Consider the following 27317-nt stretch of genomic DNA (forward strand, 5'->3'; position numbering starts at 1 on the left):
TTTTGTTTTATTAGACTAGAGGACATTTTTCCAAAAAGTAAGATCTTTGTTCCCATGTGCACTTGCAAACTGTAGTCTGGCTTTTTTATGGCAGTTTTGGAGCATTGGCTTCTTCCTTGCTGAGCAGTCTTTCAAGTTATGTCGATACAGTACTTGTTTTACTGTGGATAGACACTTGTAGACCTGTTTCCTCCAGCAACTTCACAAGGTCCTTTGCTGTTGTCCTGGGATTGATTTGCACTTTTCGCACCAATCTACTTTAATCTCTAGGAGACTAAATGCCTCTCCTTCCTGAGAGATGGCTGCATGGTCCCATGGTGTTTATACTTGCATACTATTGTTTGTACGGATGAACGTGGTACCTTCAGGCGTTTGGAAATTGCTCCCAAGGATGAACCAGACTTGTGGAGGTCCACAATTTTTTTTCTGAGGTCTTGGCTGATTTCTTTTGATTTTCCCATGATGTCAAGCAAAGAGGCACTGAGTTTGAAGGTAGGCCTTAAAATACATCCACAGGTACACATCCAATTGACTTCAATTAGCCAATCAGAAGCTAATTGGCTAATTACTAGTCAATTAAAATTGAAACAATCTGTCTGTAAACAATTGTTGGAAAAATTACTTGTGCCATGCACAAAGCAGATGTCCTAAACGACTTGCCAAAACCATAGTTTGTTCATATGAAATCTGTGGAATGGTTAAAAAATGGGTTTTAATGACTTAAGTCACCTAAGTGTATGTAAATGTCTGACTTCAACTGTATCTATTCAGTTAGAAGGGCTGTGGCAATTATCCATCCATCCATCCAGCCAACCAACCATCTACCCAACCATCTCTCCAGCCACCCATTCATCGATCTATCTATCCATTTACACATCCATCCATCAATTTACCCAACCATCTATCTTGTATCCATCCACTCATCTATCCATCCATTCATCCATCCATCCATCCAGTTAGAAGGGCTGTGGCAATTATCAATCAATCCATCCAACCATCTACCCAATCATCTATCCATCCATCCATTGATCTATCCATCCATCTATCTACCAACCTATCTATCCATTTGCACATCCATCTACCTTTCCATCAATCCAGTCATCTATCCATCATCCAGTTTGAAGAGGTGTAGGAAATATCCATCAACCTATCAATCCCTCCACCCACCCATCCATCCATCCATTCATCCATCCCTCCATCCAGTTAGAAGGGCTGTGGCAATTATCAATCAATCCATCCAACCATCTACCCAATCATCTATCCATCCATCCATTGATCTATCCATCCATCTATCTATCCATTTGCACATCCATCTACCTTTCCATCAATCCAGTCATCTATCCATCATCCAGTTTGAAGAGGTGTAGGAAATATCCATCAACCTATCAATCCCTCCACCCACCCATCCACCCATCCATCCATCCATCCCTCCATCATTCTACCATGAGGTGTAGGAAATAAAATAAGCAAAGTACAGATAAAAATAGAGAGAAAGGAAACAAACAAAAACAACAGCGTGGGTGCATGGAACTGCACATACCACCAGTTCTGTGAACATGGCATCCAGTTCCTCAGTGGGGGGCATAGGCAGGGTGGGCTCCATGGTCTGCAGTGTGAAGTTGCTGTCATGACGGAGGCGGTAGGTGATTTCGGGATGGTCACTCCGCTTCAAGCAGCAGCAAAGGAAGGAGAAGCCCCGCCCTCCTCGCTTGCGTGGAACCATCATGGCATAAGGCCCAGCCAATCAATTATGTCTCGGTTCAGCTACGACCCCCTGTTCAAGATAAAACAAAAAGAAAAAATAAGGGACTTGATATGTGAGGGCTTCAAAAAACATGAACAAACAAAAAAGGCAGTGCAGTTTCCCTTTCACTGAAATAAAGCTTGGTTGTGCAGGGGTTATGCTCAACGCAAAACAGAACAGCATGGAAATGAGTTCTGCAACACTGCTGAAAACCATACATCCACCTAGAGCCATTTCCAGCATTGTCACATAAGAAGTGTAACATTTTGTAATGTTTTGAAAGTACAATGTGAAACTTTACAGTATACTGATTAACAGGTTACATTTGCATTTACATTTAAGCATTTGGCAGATGCTTTTATCCAAAGCGACTTACAGTGCACTTATTACAAGGACAGTCCCCCCGGAGCAACCTGGAGTTAAGTGCCTTGCTCAAGAACACAAAGGTGGTGGCTGTGGGGATTGAACCAGCAACATTCTGCTTACAAGTTCTGTGCTTTAGCCCACTAGGTCACCACCACTCACACTCAGGTTACATCACAGTTGACCTTTTGAATCAGTAGCGATATGCAAAGTATCCCACAAATAAAATCTCCCTGAAATGAATCACAATCAAAACTTTGATGGTACTTATTTACAATATGCAAAGGTACCAACAAAAACAAACTGACTGCCTGTGTCTCCATGCAGTACAACTCATTAATCCCACTCGTATGATCATAAAGAGGAGGATAAATCTTCAACACAACGGATTTCCTCTCTCCTCCACTCGAGCTGTATGATCTAATAATCCATTACAAGTATCTCTCACAAACACCTAAGCCTCGTAAACCCTGTCGATACACAGTGACAGGATTCAACATGCAGAGCATCATGCAGACAGATATAAGAGTCATAAAAGCAATGAGCTTTAAAGCAACACTATTAGGTGCTTTTACATGTGAATCACTTTACACAAAGAAAGCAAACTATGTTGACAGTAAACCTTGTTTATAATGTGCTTTATGTGTAATACAATTCAGTTTTTAAGTGGATTTGTGTCCATTACAACATGGGAACATTTTAAAAGTGGAAAAACAGAGAAGCACTGCACAAGGATAAACGAAAAAATGCAAGAGCAATAAAATGGGTAAAACTAATAAAAGAGTTCAATACAGGCCTTGTGAGATGCTGCATGGATTTCAGCAGTGTGGTCTTTTCCCATGTGATTAATGGTGGGTTGATTTTTGCAATTTCCATGGTCGGGTGGTCTTATGGTTAAAGATTTAGGCTGGTTACTAAAAGGTTGTAGGCTTGAGCTCAAAAAGTGCCAATAAATGATAAAAAAAAAAAAAAAAGCATCTGCTAAACGACTACTTGCTTACTTTGCCATAACATCAAATAAGTTGATCTAGACCAGTGGAGGTTACATCTCCCCCCTTCCCCCCACAAAAAAGATCTGTCATCAGTCATTATCCAGAGACCTCACACACTCAAACTAGTCCTGGACATTCAAAAGACTAAACCATATGCACATTCTCTTTCTCCATATTAGGAATAACAGAGAAAGTCATCATGCCCTACTCCATCTCCATCCTCTCACGCTTTCAATCTTCCTGATTTAATGAGTACACCAGTCTGAGCTCCAGCAGAAGGCCACCATAACCCGGCAGTCAAAAATAAACTTCACTCTGAATTTACGGTCAGGTCCAGAAACTCAAAGTGACCAGATGTTTTCCTTTAAAAGTAACCAGGACCAGCGTAAAAGCTTAAATGGCTTCAGGATTAGCTTGGAGTTTATAGTACATGTGTGTGTGTTTGTGTAAAGTATGCTTGGTGCCCTTGACCCTAAAGAGCAGGTTGTTAGTGCTGTTAGTGCTAATATTCAAATCTAGATTTAAAGGGATAGTTCACCCAAAAATAAAATTTTATCATCATTTATACACCCTCATGTTGTTCCCATGTTGTTATTTTTTTCTGTAATATACAAAAGGCAGAATGTTAAGCTGCATCCGAATATCCATACTTTCTTACTATATATTATGCCAAAAACAGTATGCCAATGGAGTAGCATGTTGGAATCCATAGTATTCATAAAGCAGTAAGTGAGAAATCCCCGGATGACCTACTATTTCAGGCGAGATTTTGAAGTGCGTATCGACTGGACACTTAACGATCCCATAATCCCTCAGGAGCTGAGGCGATGTTACATTCAGAACACTGGATTTAAAAGAATGGGGGTGAATCTCGAGTCGGACGGCTCTACTCAACTGTAAGTGCTATATAAACCAAGATAATTGTTCCTTGTGCTTAAACGGTGCTTGTTTAACAAAACCAGAGCAAAATTTTCACGTTTGTTGTTCTTACATCATATATTCGGGCCACAAGACAATGCCCATGTCCCCGGAAGAAGTATGTCTGAAATCTATTCATACTACTCGCATGCACACCTAAAAAAATGTACTGTTTTGCCAGCAAACAAGTGTGTCCTTCATGAAATACAGTACATACTGTGACAGAACGCGGTTTTGAACGCAGCTTATGTCTCACTCACCATTCACTTTCACTGAATGAAAAAAGATGCAATGAAAGTGAATGGTGACTCTGCTTAACATCTCCTTTTGTGTTCCATGGAAGAAAGAAAGTCACACTGGTCTGGAACAACATAAGGGTGAATAAATTATGACATTTTTGGGTAACTCTTTAAGTTTAGTTACTCTTTTGAAAAAGTAGTTAACTACAATACAAGTTACTAACATAATATTGCTATTTAAAGCTATTGAAGCAATTCAAAGGAACAAAATGATTTTCTTTATTATAGAATTTATTTGACTAGTCTCAGACATCCCTACCTTTTATATGTCAAAAGATAAAGGGAATTTGATTTCTCATGTCTGACATGTCATTTCTCACCCCTTTAAGTCTATCTACTTTGTGGTTTAGTTAATGAGGCTAATGAAATAGTTAAATCAGTAGTTCCTCCCAAACACTTCATTTAAAATATTCCTTCCTGGCTCCTTTACCTATCTTAAGAGAATCAATCTCTACTTGTCTGCATGTGCTTCCCCACACAGTCTCAATGAAGGCAAGGACATCAAACGGAGCTCAGATAGGAAGCCTCTCTTTTACAATCCTCTTTCTTTCAACTGTGATTCATGTCTTTCCAGTCAAAACAGGGGGGCAGGATGCTGGCCTTCTGGACAGAGAGAGACAGAGTGAATTGTAAGGCTTGAGTCTGTGAACTCACACTATACAGAAGCTAAGAGTCACGTCCAGCTGAGAGAAAGAGCAAAAGGAAAGGAAGGAAACAGAGAAAGCAGACAAAGAGAGCAAAATTGCAGGGGAAACTGTTCTTTTTTTTTTAGCACCCAAATTAATGATTCAATCCACCCTGTCAACAATCTGGATGTTTACACTAGAGCGGCCTTGTGTGATTTTTTTTTTTTCCAACAAGGAAGAGAATCTCGATTCTCACACTATAAGTATTTAGAAGCGATAACCTAGCAGACACAGCTGTGCCTCTGAGCACTGCTGGATTTATTTCATTGTGTGAAAATACGTCAGTCCTGACTAGCTGGTCCAAAGATCAGTGGGCAACACTTTGCTGTGGCCTAAGAGAACACACACTTCAGTATAATAATGGACTAAAGTCTATAGTTAGTGAAACTTAGAAACAGGACTTATGAACTTATATGAACATCTTGCATGCATTTGCATCTTGGTTTGTCCAAGGTTTGTGGTTTTATACTTTTTCACCTTTTCCCATGACATCAGCAGGCTTTAAGAATGTTACACATTCTGTACAGCTTTGTAACATTACACATTAGGCCTACAATTATTAATTCTGGAGACAGGTGAATCTCATGAAAACATGTCCAGGTCACATTTTACCACAAATTCAAAAGAAAAGAAAATATATTTCAACTTACATTTAAATTACTTCAATTAAACTTATATTTAGTCAAGCTGGGTATTAATACAGATTTCCCGATTTGGTTTGACGATTCATTTGTGTATCAGTTATAGTGTCCATATGAAAGAAATCCTCTCTCAGCTAATGCTGTAAATTATACAGGGAAGGTACATTATAAAAGATATTATTTCAGAAAATGGATAACAGGGCCCAAAATATGCAGTTCAATTGCTATTTAACATATATAATAATCAACACAGCCAAAACTGAAGTAAACTTAAAGGTAAGATTAATGTTGATATTTTAAGAATCGATATTGGGATTGTTCAAATAAAGGTTGCGATAAATTACAAAATAAATAAATAAATAAATAAAACAAATGATATATATTTAAACAATGCTGCTCTGTTATGCCCTAATTTTTAGCATTAAAAATGAGGCCTATTTTAGCACCATTAATATTTTTGCATTCTGACATTATTTCATGACTATTAAGATAAGGTATTTTTTTATTTTGTTTTATTAAACGCAAGCGCAAAATGCAATGTAAATGTTATACAATTAGATTTTTTCATATTACAGTAATTAATATGCAAACATGGCAAAAAACAGTGGAAATATCCATAATTTTCATGAACGGTCACAGTGCAAAAAATCTTAATGGTCCTAAAATTAGGGCTCTTTTTCTTTCAGTTAAACAGAAATTCAAAATTCTTGTTTTTGATTTTGGGATGAAATTTCACCGCAAAAAGGTTTTGTGAGATTGATCCAGGTGCTTTTATTCTAAGTGACTAACAAATGAGGAAAAATGTAAACCATTTCTAACAAAGAGGAAAAAATATGAGCAGTGCTGGTATTATCAAAATATTGTATCAACTCAATAAAAACACAGAGCAAAAAGTGAAGCATGTGTTCAAAAGCTGCAAACAACTTCAGATAAACAAGGCAGGGCTCCAGAATAAAAAAATAACTTAGGAGCCATTGGCTCCAAACTGAAACATTAAGGAGCCAAATGGCTGTTTTTAGTCGCCAAATCACAGAATTGCTCAGTTTAGATTGTTGTTCAGAAACAAGATAGAAAGGTGAAAAAAAGGAAGACAGCTGATAATAACCAATTAATCTGAGGTTTAATATACAGTATATATATATAGGTGAGAAGATAAGTTTGCATTCCCTTTTGTCTCATAAATATTCACACCCCTTTCATAATTTATACAAATATAAGAAATTAAATATTTTTTATTTAATACTGCCCTTCAGAATCTACATTACAGATATTTACATAAAGTATAGTATGCATATAGTAGTGTGTTGCCTTATATCTAGAGCATCAATGAATGCATGCACTTTGTGTAATAGTTGCATACAAGTCCATCAGTTGTCCTAAATGTCAAAAGCTGGATCTCATATAATTATATATAATTTAAATTGTTTTACAATATTGCTTAGTCTTTCTTTACTTTTACCGGATGGCCCAGACAGAACGACAACAAGAGTGCAAATTGAATTAAATCCCAGAAGCAGTTTATTGTGCTACTCCAATCCCAATCAATAATTACCAGAAGAAGAAATTTTTTTTACATAATGCGGGACTTTTAATTATAAAGAAACCCAAAATACACATGGGACTCTTATTTTGAAATGTCTGCACTCCCAGTTGTGAACTCACTGGCGGCTGATTCGCTGAGAAAGTGAATCTGATTAAAACTTATAACCTGAGCTCCTGAGTTCAAACTAGGGATGCACCGATACCGGTATCGGAACTGGGTCCAATACCGCGCTCATGTACTTGTACTCGTACTCATAAAAATGCTTCGATACCAACATTCAGCGCACAGATTAAAATCAAGTCATGTCCAAGTGAGATTATTTAACAGCAAAAGCTGCGATTTAATGAGATAAACAGATCGTTCACAAAATGTGAGTGCTTGTGAATGTGTGCATCCAGTGTTGTGCTGACATAGAGACACAAACTGCTCATACATTTAAGAGATCCTTGGCTCATACAAGGAAAACACTATTATGAGCATCGCATGCTCTGTTTGTAGCAGATGACATCAGGCAGAGCGCTAATTCACTTTTTAGCATGAGTCTTAATATATGTATATATCGGGCCTGGGTAGCTCAGTGGTAAAGACGCTGGCTACCACCCCTGGAGTTAGCTAGTTCGCTAGTTCGAATCCCATGGCATGCTGAGTGACTCCAGCAAGGTCTCCTAAGCAACCATATTGGCCCGGTTGCTAGGGAGGGTACAGTCACATGGGGTCACATAATCTCCTCATGGTCGCTATAATGTGGTTCGTCATTTACGACCATTTTAGTCACAGTCTGGAGCCCTGCAAGTGTACAATGCACACACACAGTAAGTCAGCACAAACTACTGTAAATCATTCACAAGCAAACAGAGTTTAATCCCACATGCCATTGGTGGATGTCCTTGTTCATAAGGACTGACCCACGGCACAAACACCACTGAGCAAATATTCTCTTCCTCTGTAAATTAAATGCTATACAATATGGAGCTTGTCTAGCAAATGTCAAAACAAAAGCCAGTGATTTAAATCCACATCTTGTCCAAACAAAGCACCGGGTTGCCTGGAAGCTAAATAATCATTTGTAAGAATATACATCCCAGGAAAGCCCTAAAAAGTAAACATCTGTGAAAAGTCTAGCAGAAAAAGTTAGCATAACAAAACTCACAAACGTGTGAGTGTGAAAAATGACCCTCTGCTCATAATCTTTCATTTGTGGGGCTCACGGAATACAGAACTGCAGTCTGTACCGAGACAGGTGACTAAAATATTTACATCTGGAACAATAAAAGAATCAGCAGCTAAATGTAAGCAAATCTGCTATGAACTGGGCAATGGGCATAACATTTTAGCTCTAATAAAAAAAGGACCGAGACATGTTTCCCACAGCCCAAATGAAATAAGAGTCTCCCTGAAGTTGTAAAACACATAAAACAGTGTCAGTTTGTTTATGTATAACCTTGTCCTTTTCTAAATGGACTATTATTGACTGTAAAAAAGCATGTTCAACAAATTCTGGCCATGACAGCTCCATCCTTGTTCAAATTAACTTCACATGACATGTAGTCTATCCTTGAAAGTGGACCTTCTGTCTAATACTTCCTCAAAGCATCAAGCAAGAGTCAGAGTATTCTCAGCATCATTTAAAATAGTATAAAGTTCTACAGCCCCTGTGGCTTTTCGATTGGAGGTCAAGCTCAGGACAGTAAAATAATTATCTATCTGCAACATGTCCAACTTTTGAAAAGTTCCTGGTCTCATAGAACTACGTTACTATGAGGTCAACCGATTTTGCAGATACCGATAACTAAGGTGTTGGAAAAGGTCGATAATGGGTTTATCGGCCAATAGTTTTTAAAATCGATTTATTGACTGTTAAACATTTTTGTCTTTCCTTACTGTGATGGGCACAGACAGAGGCAACAAGAGTACAAAATGAGTAAAATCCCAATAATAATCAGAAAAAATGAGAATTTGGTGCCTAATGCGGGACTTTAAACATGCCCAAAATACACCAGGAACACTTATTTTGAAATGTCTGTGCTTTCAGCTCACACAAACACAAGGGAAATAAAACATGCACTCTTGCAGTCTTCTACAATGTATTAGCCTACAATAGAAACATTAAGTAAACATTGTCATGGGGGTAAGAAATGCTATAAAAGCAGTAATTCATCAACAGTAGATCATCAGCAATCGCTTGTCAATTGTCCAGTATTATAAATACAGACTTTTTCCCTTTTCTCTAGGGACACTGTCAGTCAAAATCAACATGACATGATTTTTGCAACAGATTAACATGGAGGAATAATATAAAATAAAAATGTTGTTTTTGATGATAATTGATCGTTCCATAATGGAACTAGCGGCACCGATTAATCGATAAAACTATATAATGGTCAACCTCTAGTTACTATACTCTAGTTATGCCACTTAATTGTCACCCTGTTCCTCACATAATGCTATCTTATGACATCTTTTCCTAAGGTACATGACCTATAAGGTGATTTTAACATTTGCAACAAGAAAAGCCAAGTAATGAGTCCTGATAAGCACGCAAGTTGACATGTCAGCCGAAAGTATCAAGCACCAAATTACGTGGTTGCTTAAGAAATTGCATTCTTCAGCTCAAATTTGCCTTTTATAACACTATCGGTTAGGTTTAGGTTTAAGGTTTAGGGTAGGGAGGTAGGTTTTTAAAACCTCATCTATTTTAGAGAAAATTTTACTTGCTTTAAGCGCCACAAAATTTTGCGACATGTTTTTTTTCATGACACCAGGCTTGACTTTTGGCCACAAAAAACACAAACAAGATTTTCAAATGAAACAATGCATCTTTATGATCTCCTGCTATTTCCGAAATATCGTGTCCTGATGACCAGCTAGGCTCATGCCGAACATTCAGGTATCTGACTTTTGTCAGTCAAAGAAGGACATTTGGCATTGCAATCAGTTACAGATTTGGATGCGAAAATTTGCAAAGATTTTACACTTTCATTATGAAATGTGTTCATTTAGTCACATCGGTAGAAACAGACCTATAGTGTTTTAAGTATATTCTTCGTGGAATTTAAGTGTACCTCAATGTTTCCCCTATATGCATTTTGCAGCGCCGCTGCACCACTGCTGAATTATGAGTGCCGCTGTTGAGATTTCACATGGTTCATTTAATATTCTTGATGCAACATAATGCTTGCCAGCCCCAGTCACCTGTGCACTTTGTACATTGCAAATGGGACCCCACCACACATATGCACACACACAAATACACACACTTAATCAAGGTGACGTCACCGCATAACAACACGTGTCAAACTCGCTTCGTTTCAAGTGGCCCGCAAGCTCATTTCTGATATGTAGGATGGCAGGGGATCACAACGTTTGACTGAATAAACAGTTAGTGCTTTCCTCATGAATATAAATTAGCCTTCCCCTGTCATCTGTATGTTTTGGAGCGCATTTTGCTCGCTTATAGCTCGGAATGAAACAGCACTACATGGATCAATTATCAACAAGGCTTAATCATAGCAGCACGAGGACAGAACAGGTGCGGTAATTTGCGGACTGGTCTCAACCGCACAGATTATTTTAAATGCGCTTGTGAACCAGTGAGATATGTGGCGGGGATTGCAAAAACCGTTTGAATGCGGTACAGAATTGTCTGTTGCAAAACTCTTATGTCTCTATGATGAAACTAATTTAAAACAAACAGCCCCCACATTCTAAATGGCACTTACAAATAAAACATTCATTAGAAGGCTTTTCAATGAACAGATCACAACGTTTACAAAAAATGTACCATGGATTTACTGCAGTAACACTAACTGTACTGTATTAACTATGGTAGTTGTGGCAGAAAAACTTTCTAAATGCATTTAGACTGCTGTTTTTTTTTTTTTTTCATTACAGAAATGCCATTCTTTATATAGAAACCATAGTTACTAACCATGGTAGTGTGGAGCTATGCATGGTTTTACATGGTTACCATGAACTACTACAAATATCATTGTTAAAACTATGGATACTATGGTGCATTTTCATAATTATGGACCAAGCTATCAGTTTTCCATCTGTGTAAAATCTGTACTCTTGTAATGCTCTCTGATTGTAGGAAAATGCAAGTTGTTTTGTTTGCCTTCAGAAATTTCAAGAGATGAGTGTAGTTTAATAAGTAGGAGCCTGATGAAAAGAATCTGTGAAGAAGACCCAACTTATTCACACTGTCAGAATATTTTAATTTAGCCATATAAAAATTAGGTGTTAATTTTTTCCACAGATGTTACTGTTGTTAATATCATAATTTTCATCTGCATCCCAACCTCAAAATCAATGCAGTACTATCAAATGTGCATTTCAATGCACATAATATTATTGGTAATTTCATGGGTGCTATCAAAGCAGGTGCTGGCATCACATTTTCAAAGGGTCTTTTGAGGGCACAAATAAACCCTGAAGCGTCCCAAGCTGAAATTGAGTTTGACACCTGTTTTAATCTATTCTTCGACCAACACGCGTTAATACGTGTCTAGCGTTGCGGGCTTGTGGATGCATGCACAACAGCACCGCTGCTGAAACAAATCCTTGGGGAAACACTGGTACCTGGATGAAGAATAACTGGGCAATATAGCTTCATGAAGTGAGTACATCTGAGTAAATTATAAAGTGCTGCTTTGACGTACCGAGTCTCTTGAGTCTGTTTTTTTTTTTTTTTCTGAATTTTTGATTTTGTTAAAGCTACACTATGTAACTTTTGGCCCTCTAGCGGTTAAAAAAATAAAACTGCATGCATCTAGCAGAAGAACATTGTTTTGGTTGTGCTTCGGCTCTGCACCTCTGCGCGAATGAATGTGGTTCGAAGCAACAGTGTACACATGGATGCAGGACATCTTATCAGAGCGAATGGACAAATAAATAAAAGAAAGCAAAAGACGGATATCCGAAAACATGTCATCTGAGCAGGTAAGTGCCATATCTTATGCTGTTGTTTTGACTTATTGGAAACACTGATGTTATGAAATAAATTATGTTACAAAAGTAAGGCAACATTCGTTAACATTAGATATAACTGCAGGATATTCTGGCCAAATAGACCATGGTAGTAACTAATTTATAGATTGTCATTGTTACCAACCAGTGGTCAACATCATTTCAAGACTCACATGTCCTTGGCAAGCCTAGGACTAAAGGATTTATTTATATAAATTTTTGCCGTTATAAAGAAAATACACGTGTGCTAGCAAGTGAAATGTTCGGCACCGATTACAGTAAAATTATTGTATTTCACTACACACACACACACACACAGACGTGTGTGTGATTACACAAATATACATAAACCATATAAATAAAATATCTTGCCTGTTGAGTAAGAAAAAAGACATCTCTGGGTCGCTTTTAAATCCTTTCAGTTGTTGCCACCTCTGAAAAGACAAGCCGATGTCGATTCGGGTTTTATTACGGACTCTGTCGCTTTCCCTTTTTGCTTGTAGACTCTGTTCTGTTTGGGGTTTCTTTGTTTTTACAATCAGTGATTCCCCGGAGGTTTGCTGTTTTTAATGATCCATGGTCAATTTTTCTCGTGCATTGTGACAACAAACTTTCAGCTTCACGCTACTCCCACACACACGCTACAGTAGCCGGAGCTTATTTTCTCTGTGTACGGATCTGACGTGAACACGTGAACACCCATGGGCGAATGATGTATGTATGTAATTTACCACTAAATCTGTCCCAACAGCTCTAAAATATAAATCAATATTATAGGTTTATCAAAGTGTATTTGGGTAAAGACATGGTTTGGAAGATGGATTTTTGTTGCACTCTCTCATTAATAACATTTTGTTCGTTGTTATTTAAAAAAAAAAAAAAATTACATAGTGTAGCTTTAAGTAAAAGGGATGTCAATTCTTTTTTTGTAATGACAGAAAAAAGCACAAAATACAAAGGGATTCTTGAAGGAAGGTAAATCTGTGCATGTCTGTGCAGCAACAGCATTAAAATAATATTGCAAAATATCTCATTCATCTACACATACACACCAGAGGAGCTAACCAGCCCACGTATCTCGTGCCCCACCCTGGTGACTGCACTTCAGCAGGGCGTGTCCTATGGTTGACTTCACACGTTCACCTCTCCCATTTGATACATCAAGCCTTATGAAAGCAAAGTTCTATCTTTATGAAAGATTGTAAGTAAACGCATTATGGGAATGCACTGAAATCACGTGGCAGGCACATTGAAACTTTAGAATATATTGGGAAAATAAATCATCAACTGCAAACCTGATGCATTTTATTTTTTGATGAAAAGCATTTTGGTATATGTTGACAGCATCTGTAGAGCTGTAGATTCAAATGAGGTCTCCTGGTGACTAGAATTTAGCAATGACAGGATGCTAATTGTTTTTATCAGCTTGCAGACAGCAGGATTTGATTTGCCCTCAAGATCTAAAAAATGAAGGTTCTTATTAGCCTCCAGTGTTTCCCCTAGGATTTTTCTTCAGTAGCGGTGCTGCTGTGTGCGTGTCAGAGAGCCTGCAATGCCAGACCCGTGTTTATGTACGCCGGTGGAGGAATAGTTTAAAACGACCTTAGAATTGTTATAGATGGGTTGTTCATGTTCGTCTTGTCATGTGCGTGTTTCTTTACTGGGAGCTTTTGACACTTGAAGGTCTCTGAAAGCCCAGATAGCTTTAGTAATAACTGTCAAATAATGAAATGCCTCAATGCAGAAAAATACTATTTTTATTAAACATAAATACAAATAGATAATATAAGCCTATTTAACAGAACATACACATAACAATGATCAACACTACTGAATCACTACACTATATGACTGACTCCCATCTCATACAGTAACTTCCAAGCATTTATACATTAACACCCAAAAGAAACATCCCCTCATTAACTTAAAAGGTAACCAGTTTGCATCCCTAAAGTACTTTGCTTTATTGACCTCAGGTGCTCCATGGTCACTATAATACTTTTTTTATTGAGCTAAAAATTCTAATATTGTTTGACTAACAAGACAAATCTGCACAGGACACAAATGCACCATTTTAGTCTAAGTTTCTTCCACAGTGAGGTTGGCACCCCATATCAGGGGTTCTTACACTTATTCAAACTTATTATCATATTTTTTTTCTTTCACAGACTAAAAAAAAAAAAAAAAACTTAACTGAAATTAAACATTGAACAAGTATGCAAAACAATGCTGAAACTGATAAAAATCAATTGCATCCAGTTTGAACTTGAAAGCATCATATTTTTTTAACCCCTTCAAACATGTACCATGGCAACCATAGTTCCAAAGAGTCTCATTACTTTGAACTTGCCCACATAAAACATTGTGGTCACTCCTCACTCTTACTGATACTTACGAAAATGGTCTATACAAAACCGACACAAATTATTTGAGGAATTTGACATATTTCTGTTTGGAGAGACACACGGCAACCGCGGTGTCGTGAGGTTGACATGACAGCCCTTCCGCCTCGTTTGATCTCACGGAAAGAGCACGTGCTTATCAAATGATTTTGTGGAGTGAAAGACAGTAACACCTACCCTTAAACATAAGGATATAGGGAATCAAATTTCGGCACGACACCCGGCCAGCGCAACAGCGTGGAAACGTGGACTGAAGAGAGCGAATTTGCTCTCAGCCATTTAATCTACTCTTACTCAGGAAATTATTGCACATTTATTAAAATGCATTTTGAACCAACTTGTACGGCTGTGTGACCCAATTTGGGTCGTGACCCATACTAAGTTTAAGAAACCCTGCACTAGAAGAGGTCTGTAGTTATTTTCGGGTATCTTCTTCGATGTGCAAATGCGATCAGCAACTGCTAAACAGTGATGTCACTGTGAGTATGTGCGTGTATTTGTGTGTGTGTGTGTGTGTGTGTGTGTGTGTGTATGTGGTGGGATCCCTTTCGTTTCATACCAGCTCCCTTCAACTGTGCAGTGTAGAAAGAGCACATCTAACTGGGGCTAGCAAGCATTATGACTATTAATGAACCATGTGACTGCAGCAGCGTTCATAATTTAGTAGCGGTGGTGCGCCGCTGATGAATGCATATAGGGGAAACACTGGCCTCATTTCAAAGGCAGATATTTAGGTGTCCAAAAAAACAACATGCATTATGCTTCCCAATGCAAAAATGGGGAAGTTGTGTGCGTGGATTTTAGCATAGTGCTATGTGATTGCTAAAGTGTTTAGGGTGGTTGCTAAGTGATTGCTAGGGATTTCTGCTTGCCTTAGAAAGCACCACTAATTAAGTAAAAAAAAATTGCCAGTGTACAATGTTTCCAAAGGGTCTATTCACACAAAATGTGTTCTTGCATTAAAAAAGCTAGACGCAACACAACAAATAGAACAAAATGCAGATGTGGAGAGTACAGACATTTAAAAAAGTTGCTTTTAGCGGACAAGGCATCTTAAAAACGTGGCACTCATGACACGAGACTATGAAAAAGCAGCAAGATGCATTGCAATGGTCAAACACGTCAGTCTAATGCAAGTTTATGTAAAGAAACAACTCCAAAACAGCGCAGACTACAGGGGTGAGCGATATGACCAAAATCGTATATCACGATATGAGTAATTTTATATCACAATAACAATATACATCACGACATAGTAATATTTTCTGGAGAACAAATAAAAATCAGGTCACATAATTAATAACCATATTGTAATGCCTATTTTTGGAAAATCTAGTCAGTGAAATAAATACTTTTCAAATGAAAACTACTTCCTCTTAATTTTCTCTTTATTTAGAACTAGACAAAGTTAAAAATAAAATAAACACTGTTTTAAATCAACCTTACCATAATACTCAATTTCACATTAGCTGTTGACCAATAATATTATAAACTTTCCTCAAGAAACTCAAGATCTTTTCAAAGCAAAATAACAGAAAATATTAAATCTTTTTAGTAAAAAATACACAACGAAAATAACATGTCTTGCAGAAAATACATTTCAAATATATTTATTAAGACTTCTTGCAAAAAAAAAAAAATTATGCATCTTTTGGCTTTCTTAATATTCTTTAGCATGCTTCAAGGTGGTAAAGAAGATTGTTTGTATTACCAAATGTGATTATCGTCACGCGACACAGTTTGCAGATAAAAATTTTCTAATCTGTGTTGGCTTTTGTGAACAAACACCAAAGATGTCACACCTGTTTTAACAACAAGCTCGCCTTCATTTTCTTGACTTTTCTACTGATCATATCATCAAAAATTCATCAAATAATGGAGATGTACAGATGTGCGGTGTAGTCAAGTGCACCTCGGCATGTTAAAGAGATGATCCGGGTGTCTGGATCACAGTGACGCTGTCCCGGTAGTGTGTGTCAGATCACGGTGGACTGCTGTATCCTCCGCTGTAGAGTGCTCAGAATTGGCCAGCAAAATCAGAATTGCCAAGAATCAGCAATGAGTTTGTGGGTGCCGTAGGGATGTGACGGTATCAATTTTTCATATCACGACAATTGTTAAAGCATTTTTCACTGTATACGGTATTATCACGGCATTGTATTGAATTATAAAACAGGTTGAAGATAAATACACTTTATCGTTGTTCTTAATTATAATATTTTGTTACTTGTTTTGTACTTTTTAAATTAAAAGATCACAAAGAAAGTAACTTTGCAAAGATCAAACCATATAAGATTAAAAGAGACATGGTGGCTTTCAAAAGTCTGAGTCCAACACAGACTTTTCAGTGCAAATGAACAAGTAACAACAATGGTAACACTTTGAGGGAAAAGTTTAATTAAAAAAGAAACATGAATTTTAGAGTTTCCTAGTAATTTGGTGTGTCTTCCTATTACTGTATGAGTTAAAGTGTTGGTGTGGTGGCAGGGGTGTGTTCGAGCGTTCGTCCGGAGAGAGAGAAAGCGGTAAGGGTGCACACACCTGAGTGCTATAATGTCTAACACCTGTTTCTGATTGCAGTAAGCACTGGGCAGAGTTATAAAAAGGGACCAAGCCAGAGATGAGGAGAGAGAGCTACCAGTCAGAGAGAGACTATGCAAAACCTGAAGCTAATGAGTGTGATTCTGAAAAGCGATTTTGAGTTTGTTTATTAAAAGTTATACCTTAAGCTGAAGCCCAAGTTTCCGTGTCCTCCTTTCCCTCCCATCACTGAATGCTACAGTTCGGAATGTTGATTTATTGACGGAAATGCTACTGTGCATTCAGAAAAATATAAACAATTTGGTTAATAGGTTATCTATACATTTTCAATGTATTTTGAAGTTTTCACGATAGCAATATTGTGCATGTTAATTATCATGGTATCCCTTATTATTGAATGTTGGCAAATGTCTATGGGCACAATTGCACCGTTGCCTTATCTGCATTATTCTTTTAGTGAATCTGCCGTTTGACCAGCGTGCGCAAATAACTGTACATTTTACCAACCGCAACTCATTGCCCGCTCAAGCCTGGTTTCAGTCTCCCGTGAAGCCCTGTCCACTGATAGATATAGCAAAATCGATATACAGTATATATCGTCGCCATGACATATATATATATATATGTCATATCGCCCAGCCCTAGCGCAGATGAACACAAAGATGCATTCTGTGTGAACAGCACACAATATTGGTAATTACTTGTGGGATACACACTTGAAAACACCACTTCCTTTGCTATAGTTTTGCATTACAAAGCAGCTTTGTTATCAATTGTTGGCAGAGGGTTTGGAATTTTGCACCCATCCTGGTTGTAGCTTTTCACTGGAATCGGATGAATGCGAAGGAAACAGAACCACAATTAGTGCAAGTAACTAATTTCAGGCCAGCCTTTTCAATGAGGAATGTAATGTATTTGTTTAACGAATCTGCAAATCGAATGATCCGATCTGACATGCATACCTTGATAGGCACACCAAGTATTCTAAAAATGAATGAAATATGTGCATTCTTCAAAAACATGGAGAGACGTGCGTTTGTGTGCATAAAACAAACTGCTGCATTTGGTTTCATTAACACTCGCCCCATTCAGGCACAGTGTAAAGCTGTTGGCCGGTTGTATTTGTAAAAGAGAGAATTCTCAAAGAGGCACACAACTCAGTGATGGGAAATGGGAAATGTACTGCGCTCATAAGCTTTTTGCATTTTCTTTCTTCACTGGTGAAATGGTTGAGATAGTAACAGGATATTTGGTACAGTAGTCTTAAAATGATCTTAAATAGGTTGAAATTAGAAATGTCATCTGGAACAAAACTGCATATTTTCTTAGTATTACAATACATAAAAAATATTGAAGGGATAGTTCACCCAAAAACAAAAATTCTGTCATCATTTACACTCCAACATGCTGTACCAAACATGTATGATTTCCTTAGAATTTTTATTTTTGGGTGATCTACTCCTTTAATATACATCAAACATTTACTGTACTTTTAGTCATTTGGTGGATGCTTCAATCCAAAGCAACTAACAGTGCATTCAAGGTAACCATTTTATCAGTACATGTGTTCGATGGGAATAAAACTCAAGACCTTGGTGATGCTGATGCAATGCTCTACCAGCTGTGCTAAAGAAAACAATAACTCATGTTCTTCTAAGTGAAAGTAATGAATTTTATACACACTTGTCTTGTCTAGAAAAACTTATCTTTGAATCACAAACATGAGAAAAATTTTTCTCATAGTTTAGCCATTCCATATCCTTAAGACACCAGTTTATCGCATGTTCACGAGGTGCACCATCTAATCTCAGAGATTCCTCAATCCATAGATGTCTGCTGGTGATAGTTCTATTACAGGTTGGTTGCAAAGACTACAGTAGAAGCCTTGAGTTATTTTTCCTTAAAACCAAACTAATATTTGTGCATTCATCCCATAGCAAACATCACTCAAGCCCTGGAGCTCCATAATAACAGAATTGCATGGCAATCGCCTGGGCAATGGAGGCAGTTTGAGGTCCCATGCAGCAGCCAGTAATCATATCTCTTCCAGGATATGACCTAAAGAGCTCTGGCCCTGGGGAACACAACAGCACATTCACACAAGGCTATCTCAACAGACCTCGTCATTTAATCGAATGAACGTGGAGCTCCATTTCTCGCTCTGTGATGATTGTGCCTGACATTTCCTGCCTTTGTCATCAGCATGGAAAAACTCCACCACCATTACAATGATAAAACATAGTCATTGAACCAGTGCTAAACCAACAGTCCTAAAGGTTTGTGACTTCCAATTTTCTACGCTTGAGCAGTTTTTCTTCCAGTGTTATCATATTTCGAATCGGAACAAGACATTTGGGTGGGATGTATCGAAGGGTTCATGGCCAACAGACTTTATGCTACAGCCAAGAACCATGATTTGATTTAGGCTACTACTTGCTACTTGGTTGCAGGTGGTTTCAGGGGGAAGGACATTCTCACTCTAGGGAGCATTTGATTGGAAAAAAAAATCTGGGTAGTGCAAGATGAGTCATCAATATTTTTGGTCCGTTTTCCCAGAAGAGAAAAATGGCACATTTTAAATGCATAATTGCATATATCTGCTAAACATTCATTTTGGCAACTTTAAAGAGTACAATAGTGTACAGATGGCTTCAAAGCTCTTGGAAATGGACTAAAAGCCACAAAACTCATGGGGTTTTTATAAAGCTTATCCATTATTCTGGAACCAATGATCAAGTGGCTGCAGAAGAGCAAATAGGTTTCCATTTTAGAGTTTAACTAATGAAGGTCAGTCAGTGCAGCCTTCAGGCCAGTCTGGGATCAACTAGATAACATCCCCACTGGTCTTTGGCCTGTCATTGAACAGGCACAAGCCAATAGATGCTGCTAATGGCAAGTTACAGCATTGATTCCAACTAAACTAATCAAAGCAATGTTCAGTCTGTTATTGACTTTTGTGACCATGAGATTAACACGGCACATTGTGTGAGTAAACAGATTTGGAAAAAAGTTATGAGAGATGATCAAATTATATTTACCAATGAAAAACAGATAGGGTTTGCTTACATGTAAACACGTAAAGTAAAATCAATTAAGCACACGTTGAACTTTTGTGACAATATGCCCCAATTCTGAAGAAAAAAACTATTTATTAAACAATAAACAAAAAAAATGGAAAAGATGTGACATACATGTGACAACATGCCCAAACCTATATGAAAGATACTTTTGTCATAAGAAAACATTTAAACCTTTTAGTACCAATCTGCCCTCATTTTATAGTTAACCCTTGCCTGAATGTGTGCCAGTGTGGTTTGATTATGTTCGCTTGTTTACTCCAAAAGCTGTAACAAAAATACCATAGTGAAAATTTACTTAGGAGGACTGAATTCACAAAAATTATTCTCATTTAAGAAGGTTTTGAACTGGGTTTCAGATACCAACATACAAAACTACTGCAAGAGAAACACACACTTTTGAACTTTTGGGTCCAAATCTTGTTACTGTGATTTGTGACAACTTCCCAGTGTGACAACTATGTATAAAACCATGGATGGTTAAATTTGTCACCCTTACAACTGTTGTCCCATGAATGTAAGCAGTTGCCCTGTGTTTGTATGTCTTTTATCTTTGTATGACACATCGGAACATGACAGGTCAGGTCAAACACCCACACACATGAACATGATCTATATCCCTGTAAAGTCCCTGTATAATAATAATGCTGTACAAACACATTTACTATCTGCAACTATATATGTGATTAATGATGTCATGACATCACGAATGATATCACGCTAGGTTCCATGAGCATTCTGTGGTCAAATATGTTTGTATATGTTTAAATATGCTTCTCAGTAGGTCAAATGCTCCTCCGGTGCCGCTCTCAATTGCATGTTTTAAGCAAACCGAACTATCAAGCATCTACATCTGAGCTGGAGCTAAATGTGTAGCACTCACATATTAAAAATCACGAGCTGCACGCATGCTGTTTGTGTGGCAACGACAGAGCAGCGCTCATTAACTGAAACGTGCTGCACATGCAGACTGTATTTATACCTTGTAAACACATCCTTTTGCCACACAAATCTATAGTGAGTAGATATGGACTACTTCAATGTTGCTTTTAAGCTTCTTTAATGTCATATTGGAGCTTGAAAGTAATGACCTATCCATGACACACAATACCAGAGCACTGAAAAACATTCTTGCGCTAATGGCCAAAACAACGATCGCTTCACTTCTGGGGATGTGAACTTTAATGTTCAACATTAACAACAACGCTTTTTCTTGATCTCTGAGACCTATTTCGACATGAATATGACAAATCAAAATGTTGCCAAACTCTGGTTTAAAAAGAGGAAAGCTGATTTGAATGGTCTCCAACGCATCCATGCTGTTGTCAACTTTTCCATGTTGTGGGTGACGTCAAAGGAGTTCCATTCTGTCTCAGCAGTAAAGCATAATAACCACATCATCTAGGGACTGTTGTTGAAGGACTAGATCAAATTGGTTAATAGAAAGTTTTTTCCCATGACCTAAAATTAATGTTGAAAAAAGTTTTTTTGACGTGAGAATATCGACACAACATCGTGAGGAAAAATATCGCAATACTTTAACATATACATTTTTTCTCCAACCTGTAATGTAAATGCTGATATAAATAAAAAAGTTTAACTATAGCAATTCAGATGTACATATCAGATGTAATCTGTTTGCTCAAATTCACTTAAACTTGAAAAACCCTTTTTTACTATCCATTGAAAAATATATTGGTAGATTTTAGAATTGACTTTGGAAGGGAAAGATACAATTTCTGATAATCGGCCAAGCGAACACAGTTATTGGCCGATGCAGATAATCACAAAATGGACAAATATCGGCCAACTAATGGACCTGGCAGGAATGCCGGTCTATCACTAATTGTGACATTATTTTTTGCCAGTTGAGCACCCCAACAGTAGGAGGGTTAAAAGTAGGGTGTTTATACATCTGTAGTACTCCCTTGGCGCTGACTTTAATTTTCGCTGACTTTAAAGAAAAAAAAAAAAATCACATGTTAGGGCAATGAGAGTCATCATTTAAAACAATTGGAATAAGAAAAGTAAAATGCAACAAGCCAGAATACGTACACGCAGCTGGTCATTATTGCAAAATAACCCCCTTCAAACCAATTCAAGACCTGATCACCCTGTCAGGGTGGGTTTATTTCGTAAAAATGACCATCTGTGCATTATAATAGAAAGCGGAATCTTTAGTAATCACTTATCAGGTAGTAAAACCTCATTATATATCCACATGGTGACAATCACTGTCAAAAAAACTAAGATATTATTACAGCATTATTTTCTTTCTATAAACAATAAGTGTACTACATGTGTACTACAACACATACATGAGTGTATGTACATTAAAAGGATAGCACCAACTTGTATATGAATCATGGCTGTTTATGTGTAGGCTAGTTGATTCAATGTCACTCGAGCACACCCACAGGAGAAATGCACACCAGTCTCATTCCATTCATAATAGTTCCTCTACTAAGGCCAAAACTTTACTGCTGTTTGAGTCATTTAGCTAAGGGCATGCGCGCGCACACACACACACACACACACACACACACACACACACACACACACACACACACTAGTTTCAGCCAGGGCCAAAGAACAAGTATGGATACAGCTTATAGTGCCTTTATCTATATAAGTGTTCCAAGTATCTTCACATGGCAACACACAAAACAAAATAACAACAGCCCTGACTAAAAGAGTGAATCCAGGTGAGAAATAACTAAACAGACATAAAACACCCTGCCACCAATAAATTCTGAAAATGACATACTTTTTTCATGGGTTAATATACAGTATATTAGGGCTGAAACGATTAGTCGACGTTACCGACAACGTCGACAATAAAAAATTGTTGACAAAAATTTTCCCTGTCAAATAGTCGTTTGATCTCATTTAATGTAACATGGGATCACATTAAACTCTAATGATGACGCACGAGAGCAGCACTGCAGTTCACGCCTGACTGAGGAGAGGAAGAATTACACAGCTCACAGTCCAGATGCACTCTAAACATTCCAAACAGCTTCAGGTGATGTAGATCTCAAAGTATGAGGGAATTATAATTCAAAAATACAAAATAAGTAAATACAGAAGCACCCTCATTGCGGAATAAGTGGAGCTGGAGCTCTTACATCTTAAATGCAGTTATATTTAATGCGTTATAGCTTTATTAAAGTTCAAATAATATGGAAGCAGATAATATAAATAACTACAAACTCCGAAACTGGCATTTCTCTGTGTGGTCAGCACCTCTTCTATGAGTTGCGCGAATGTCCCGATCTAAGGGGGAGAGACTGAAACTGTACCCGGCTGATGCACACTCTGGCGTGGAGACGCTCATCCCTCGAGCGCACACATTTAATGCTGATACATTATAACTTAATGGCTCGCGACTTATTGAATCATAATATATGTAACTGTGCATTTCTTATCGAGAAAAGAAAATTGGCAATACGCAGCTTTACTAATAAGAGAGTTTGTTTTTTTGTGAGTTAAAGATGGATTGAAGTGAACAGAAAGGTAGTCTTCACCCCATTATAAACTGCAACAAAATACATTTTTGATTAGTTTTTGTTTTGGCTTGTTTTCCAATATAAATATCTAAAACTTCTTTAAAACAATGTACATTTTCTTTAGCAGCAATACTAGAGAAGAAATTTTTTTTTCTGAGAATGTTGAATATTAAAAATACAAATATTTTAAAATATCTAAAAATCCTTTAAAAAAGATGCATTCACCTGAGAAGCAGCATATAAGATATTTAGACTTGCTTTTAGGGAATAGATCTTGAATATAAGTATATTTTGTCTGCACTCGCAGAAGTATAACCAAGTGAAAAAATACACTTATATACAAAATACACTTATATTTAAGATACATTCTCTTAAAGCAAGGCTAAATATCTTATGTTGCTTCTAAAGTAAATGTATCTTGTTTTATGGATTTTTAGACAATTTTAAATGGTAAACAAGACAAAAACACCTGATAGCAATAGGATTTTTGCAGTGAATTTCTTTACTGAAATAAACTCAATAAAAAAGAATTCTCTAATTCAGTGAAGGTATTTTTAAAAGATGATTTTGTCCTATTTATTGTTAGTAAGAATATTTAATACAACATTTTAAGTCAGGCACAAGCTGAATAATCGGTTAAGAGCTAATGATTAATCGCTGCAATAATCGCTGAATAGTCGAATAATCATTAGATTAATCGATTATCAAAATAATCGTTAGTTGCAGCCCTAATATATATATATATATCTGTATATTCAGTGTGTGTGTGTGTATGTGTGTGTGTGTGTATATATATATATATATATATATATATATATATATATATATAGAAAGCTCTATAAACTTCTTTAAAAATATGATTTTAATGTTTGAACATATTCATAATTCATCAGATAAGCATTACATAATGTAACCGTCTCGATTACAGGTTTCAGAATGCTGCTTCCTGCAAAAACCTGGAATAAAACATTTTCATAAGTGCATGTAATTGGAATCAGTGTTAGGTAATTTTTTTTAATCAACATCCTCATAACATTTCTGTGAAAATCTAGTCCCTGGGTTGGATGAGAGTCTGGGTGAGAGTATCTGGGTCTGGAACTGCTGAAACCCTGCTTTAAAACAAAAAGACAGCATGCTCACCTCTCAAAAAGCACATCAAGAGCACATTGCAGCGACAAATCCAGTCATGCCGCAATAGCCCTGTTGATTTCAGCTCTGAAAGCTGTGGTGTGGGAAGCATGCAGACCGCAACGTCTCTTACATGTTTCACCATCAATTCAGAGTGCAGGTCCTAAAATAGCTGCAAAAATTCCCTCTATGTTGAGATCAAAACACAAAAAAGCCTCTTCAATTATGTAGCACCAGAAAAGCTCCCCATTGTTCACAAGAATTACAGCATTGCAGTTAATATATATTGATATATCCAACTGCAACAGTGAGCTTGAGCTACGAGTCTGAATAAATGCATGCTCCAAACAAACACAGTCAGACAGATGTTCCCGGTCTAAGTAGACCCACCCTCTTCCTTCAAAGCCACACCTCCTTTCTGCACTAGCCAATAGGAGTCCAATCAGAGGGAGAATGAGTTTGAGTCCTCCCATGCTTACAGAACCAACAAGTGTACAGTGAACATAGATCAAACACTGAGATTCAAGGACTGAATCTGACCAAAGGCAGAGGCAAAACAATATATAGAACCAATCGCAAGGTGAAAAATCATTGCTTACTCTTCGAGGTAGGGTTTGTTGAAACCTATAACCCAAGTATTAAAGTTTGGTGTGTAATTTGCTGTATTTGTGCAATGACATGAATAAAAACCTCAAATTGTCAAGCTTGCATAGGGAAATGTGTCCTACTACTTTTCTAATCAATCAGACTTATGATTTTCACCTAGTGGACCACGATGAAATAATCTGATACATTTACACTGGAGGAGGACCCAAGTCATACTGTATCTAGAGACCAAAATATCATAGAGACTTGGAGCTGTGCTCTATTGACTTGGGTCCAGTAAGCAACCACCTAGAGTACCCTAGCAAGCAACCACATAGCAAACTAGTAAAAAACCTAGTTGTTCAGAACGGTTTGATCTCTCAATAAACATTAAGTTGGTTTAAAATGCCAACAGGCCTACTAATCCTTACAAACAAAGATGTTTATTTCAGCAAGCTCTCTGCGAGAGCCTCCAAATAAAGCTTGCTTTTGTTAAAGTGGGTGTAGTGAAGACACACAAGTGAGAATTGAGAATTATCATAAATCTCTGTGCCTTCTGTCTTTTAACAAAAATTTGCCTTAGAAAGCACAGCTGGAGAGCATGATAAAAAGCCAAACAGCTGTCAGAGAACATCATCTTTACTCTACAAAATTCAGAGATTTTGTTTTTCTGACCAGCAGTAAAAGCATTACAGTGCTTTCAGCATTGATGTTTAATGCAATGTGACAGAAGAGAAAATAATTTGATCTGGTGGAATACATACTAATGGAAATATTGTTCGGATTGACTATGATTACGTCTTACAAATGTTTTTCTAATTGGTTTAAAAAACACAGCAGAATCCAAAAGTTGGTCAGCATGAAAATTTGGCCTTCGTTTTTCCTCACTGAATCTCTGCAGACTTTGCAAACTGTAGGCTATACTGTATGTATCATGCAGAATCATGCACAATAAGCCCAGGAATTCATATTAATCAAGTAAACAGGGTCAGTTTTGATTTCATGTTGACTTAAACATACACTCCTTGTGGTCTCCTATTTACAGTGTAAGATATCTCTTATGGGACAGTCACATACAGTATTTTTTTTTAAATCCCCTTTTCTTCCCAGTTTTGGAATGCCCAATTACCACTACTTATTAGGTCCTCATGGTGGCGCGGTTACTAATCTCAATCCGGGTGGCGGAGGACAAGTCTCAGTTGCCTCCACTTCTGAGACAGTCAACCCACACATCTTATCATGTGGTTCGCAGTGCATGACACCGCAGATGCGACTCGCTCATCCACGCACAATTTACCACACGCCCCATGGAGAGCGAGAACCACTTAATCGTGACCACGAGGAGGTCACCCCATGTGACTCTACCCTCCCTAGCATCCGGGCCAATTTGGTTACTTATGAGACCTGGCTGGAGTCACTTAGCACACCCTGGATTTGAACTCACGACTCTAGGGGTGGTAGTCAGCGTCAATACTCGCTGAGCTACCCAGGCCCCCCACATACATTATCTTAACATAAACACTGTGATTGATCATTTAGTTACCATCAACCCAAGTCACTGCAGAGACTGATCAGTCAACTATAGTCCACATCACTGTTGTGGCGGGGTGAGCAAGAGACAGACACAGTGGGTGTGGCGTCAAGCCTCGGAGAGGCATTTATTGGAAATAATAATAAAAGTAAAATGTCCGTAAAAGGAGAAAATAAAGTGTCCAGGGGGAAATAGTGTTCAAAACAAAGGGGGAATCTGGCATCCTCGCAGTGAGACGGGACGCCGTGAAGGGTGGGGAATTGTCTGAGGAATAACCCAGGCATGAGCTGGGTCCATCAGCCGCAAACGCTCCCCTCCTGGGTCCACGGTGCGAGGGGCGTCCTTGGCTGCCTGTCTTCCCAGGCCCGCGGCAGGTGAGGGGGTAAGGCG

The 27317-nt window shown here is 37.7% G+C and overlaps 1 protein-coding gene across 4 annotated transcripts in view; it reads right to left on the reverse strand.

Moving 5' to 3' along the window:
* LOC127411187 (disheveled-associated activator of morphogenesis 1-like) overlaps positions 1 to 27317 on the reverse strand; it is an 89806-nt gene that overhangs the window by 39391 nt on the left and 23098 nt on the right. For 2 of the 4 annotated variants that reach the window (XM_051646583.1, XM_051646579.1), the window contains exons 1-2: positions 24824 to 25158; positions 1541 to 1774 (exon numbers count right to left, since the gene is read on the reverse strand). In XM_051646583.1, the coding sequence (XP_051502543.1) occupies positions 1541 to 1726 (186 nt within the window). In that variant the 5' untranslated portion in view covers positions 1727 to 1774; positions 24824 to 25158. Of the gene's footprint in view, positions 1 to 1540; positions 1775 to 4746; positions 4920 to 24823; positions 25159 to 27317 lie in introns of those variants that run through there. The other 2 variants (XM_051646582.1, XM_051646581.1) reach the window with 2 other exon arrangements.

This window comes from Myxocyprinus asiaticus, chromosome 20, assembly GCF_019703515.2.
Source record: "Myxocyprinus asiaticus isolate MX2 ecotype Aquarium Trade chromosome 20, UBuf_Myxa_2, whole genome shotgun sequence".
Taxonomy (NCBI): Eukaryota; Metazoa; Chordata; class Actinopteri; order Cypriniformes; family Catostomidae; genus Myxocyprinus; species Myxocyprinus asiaticus.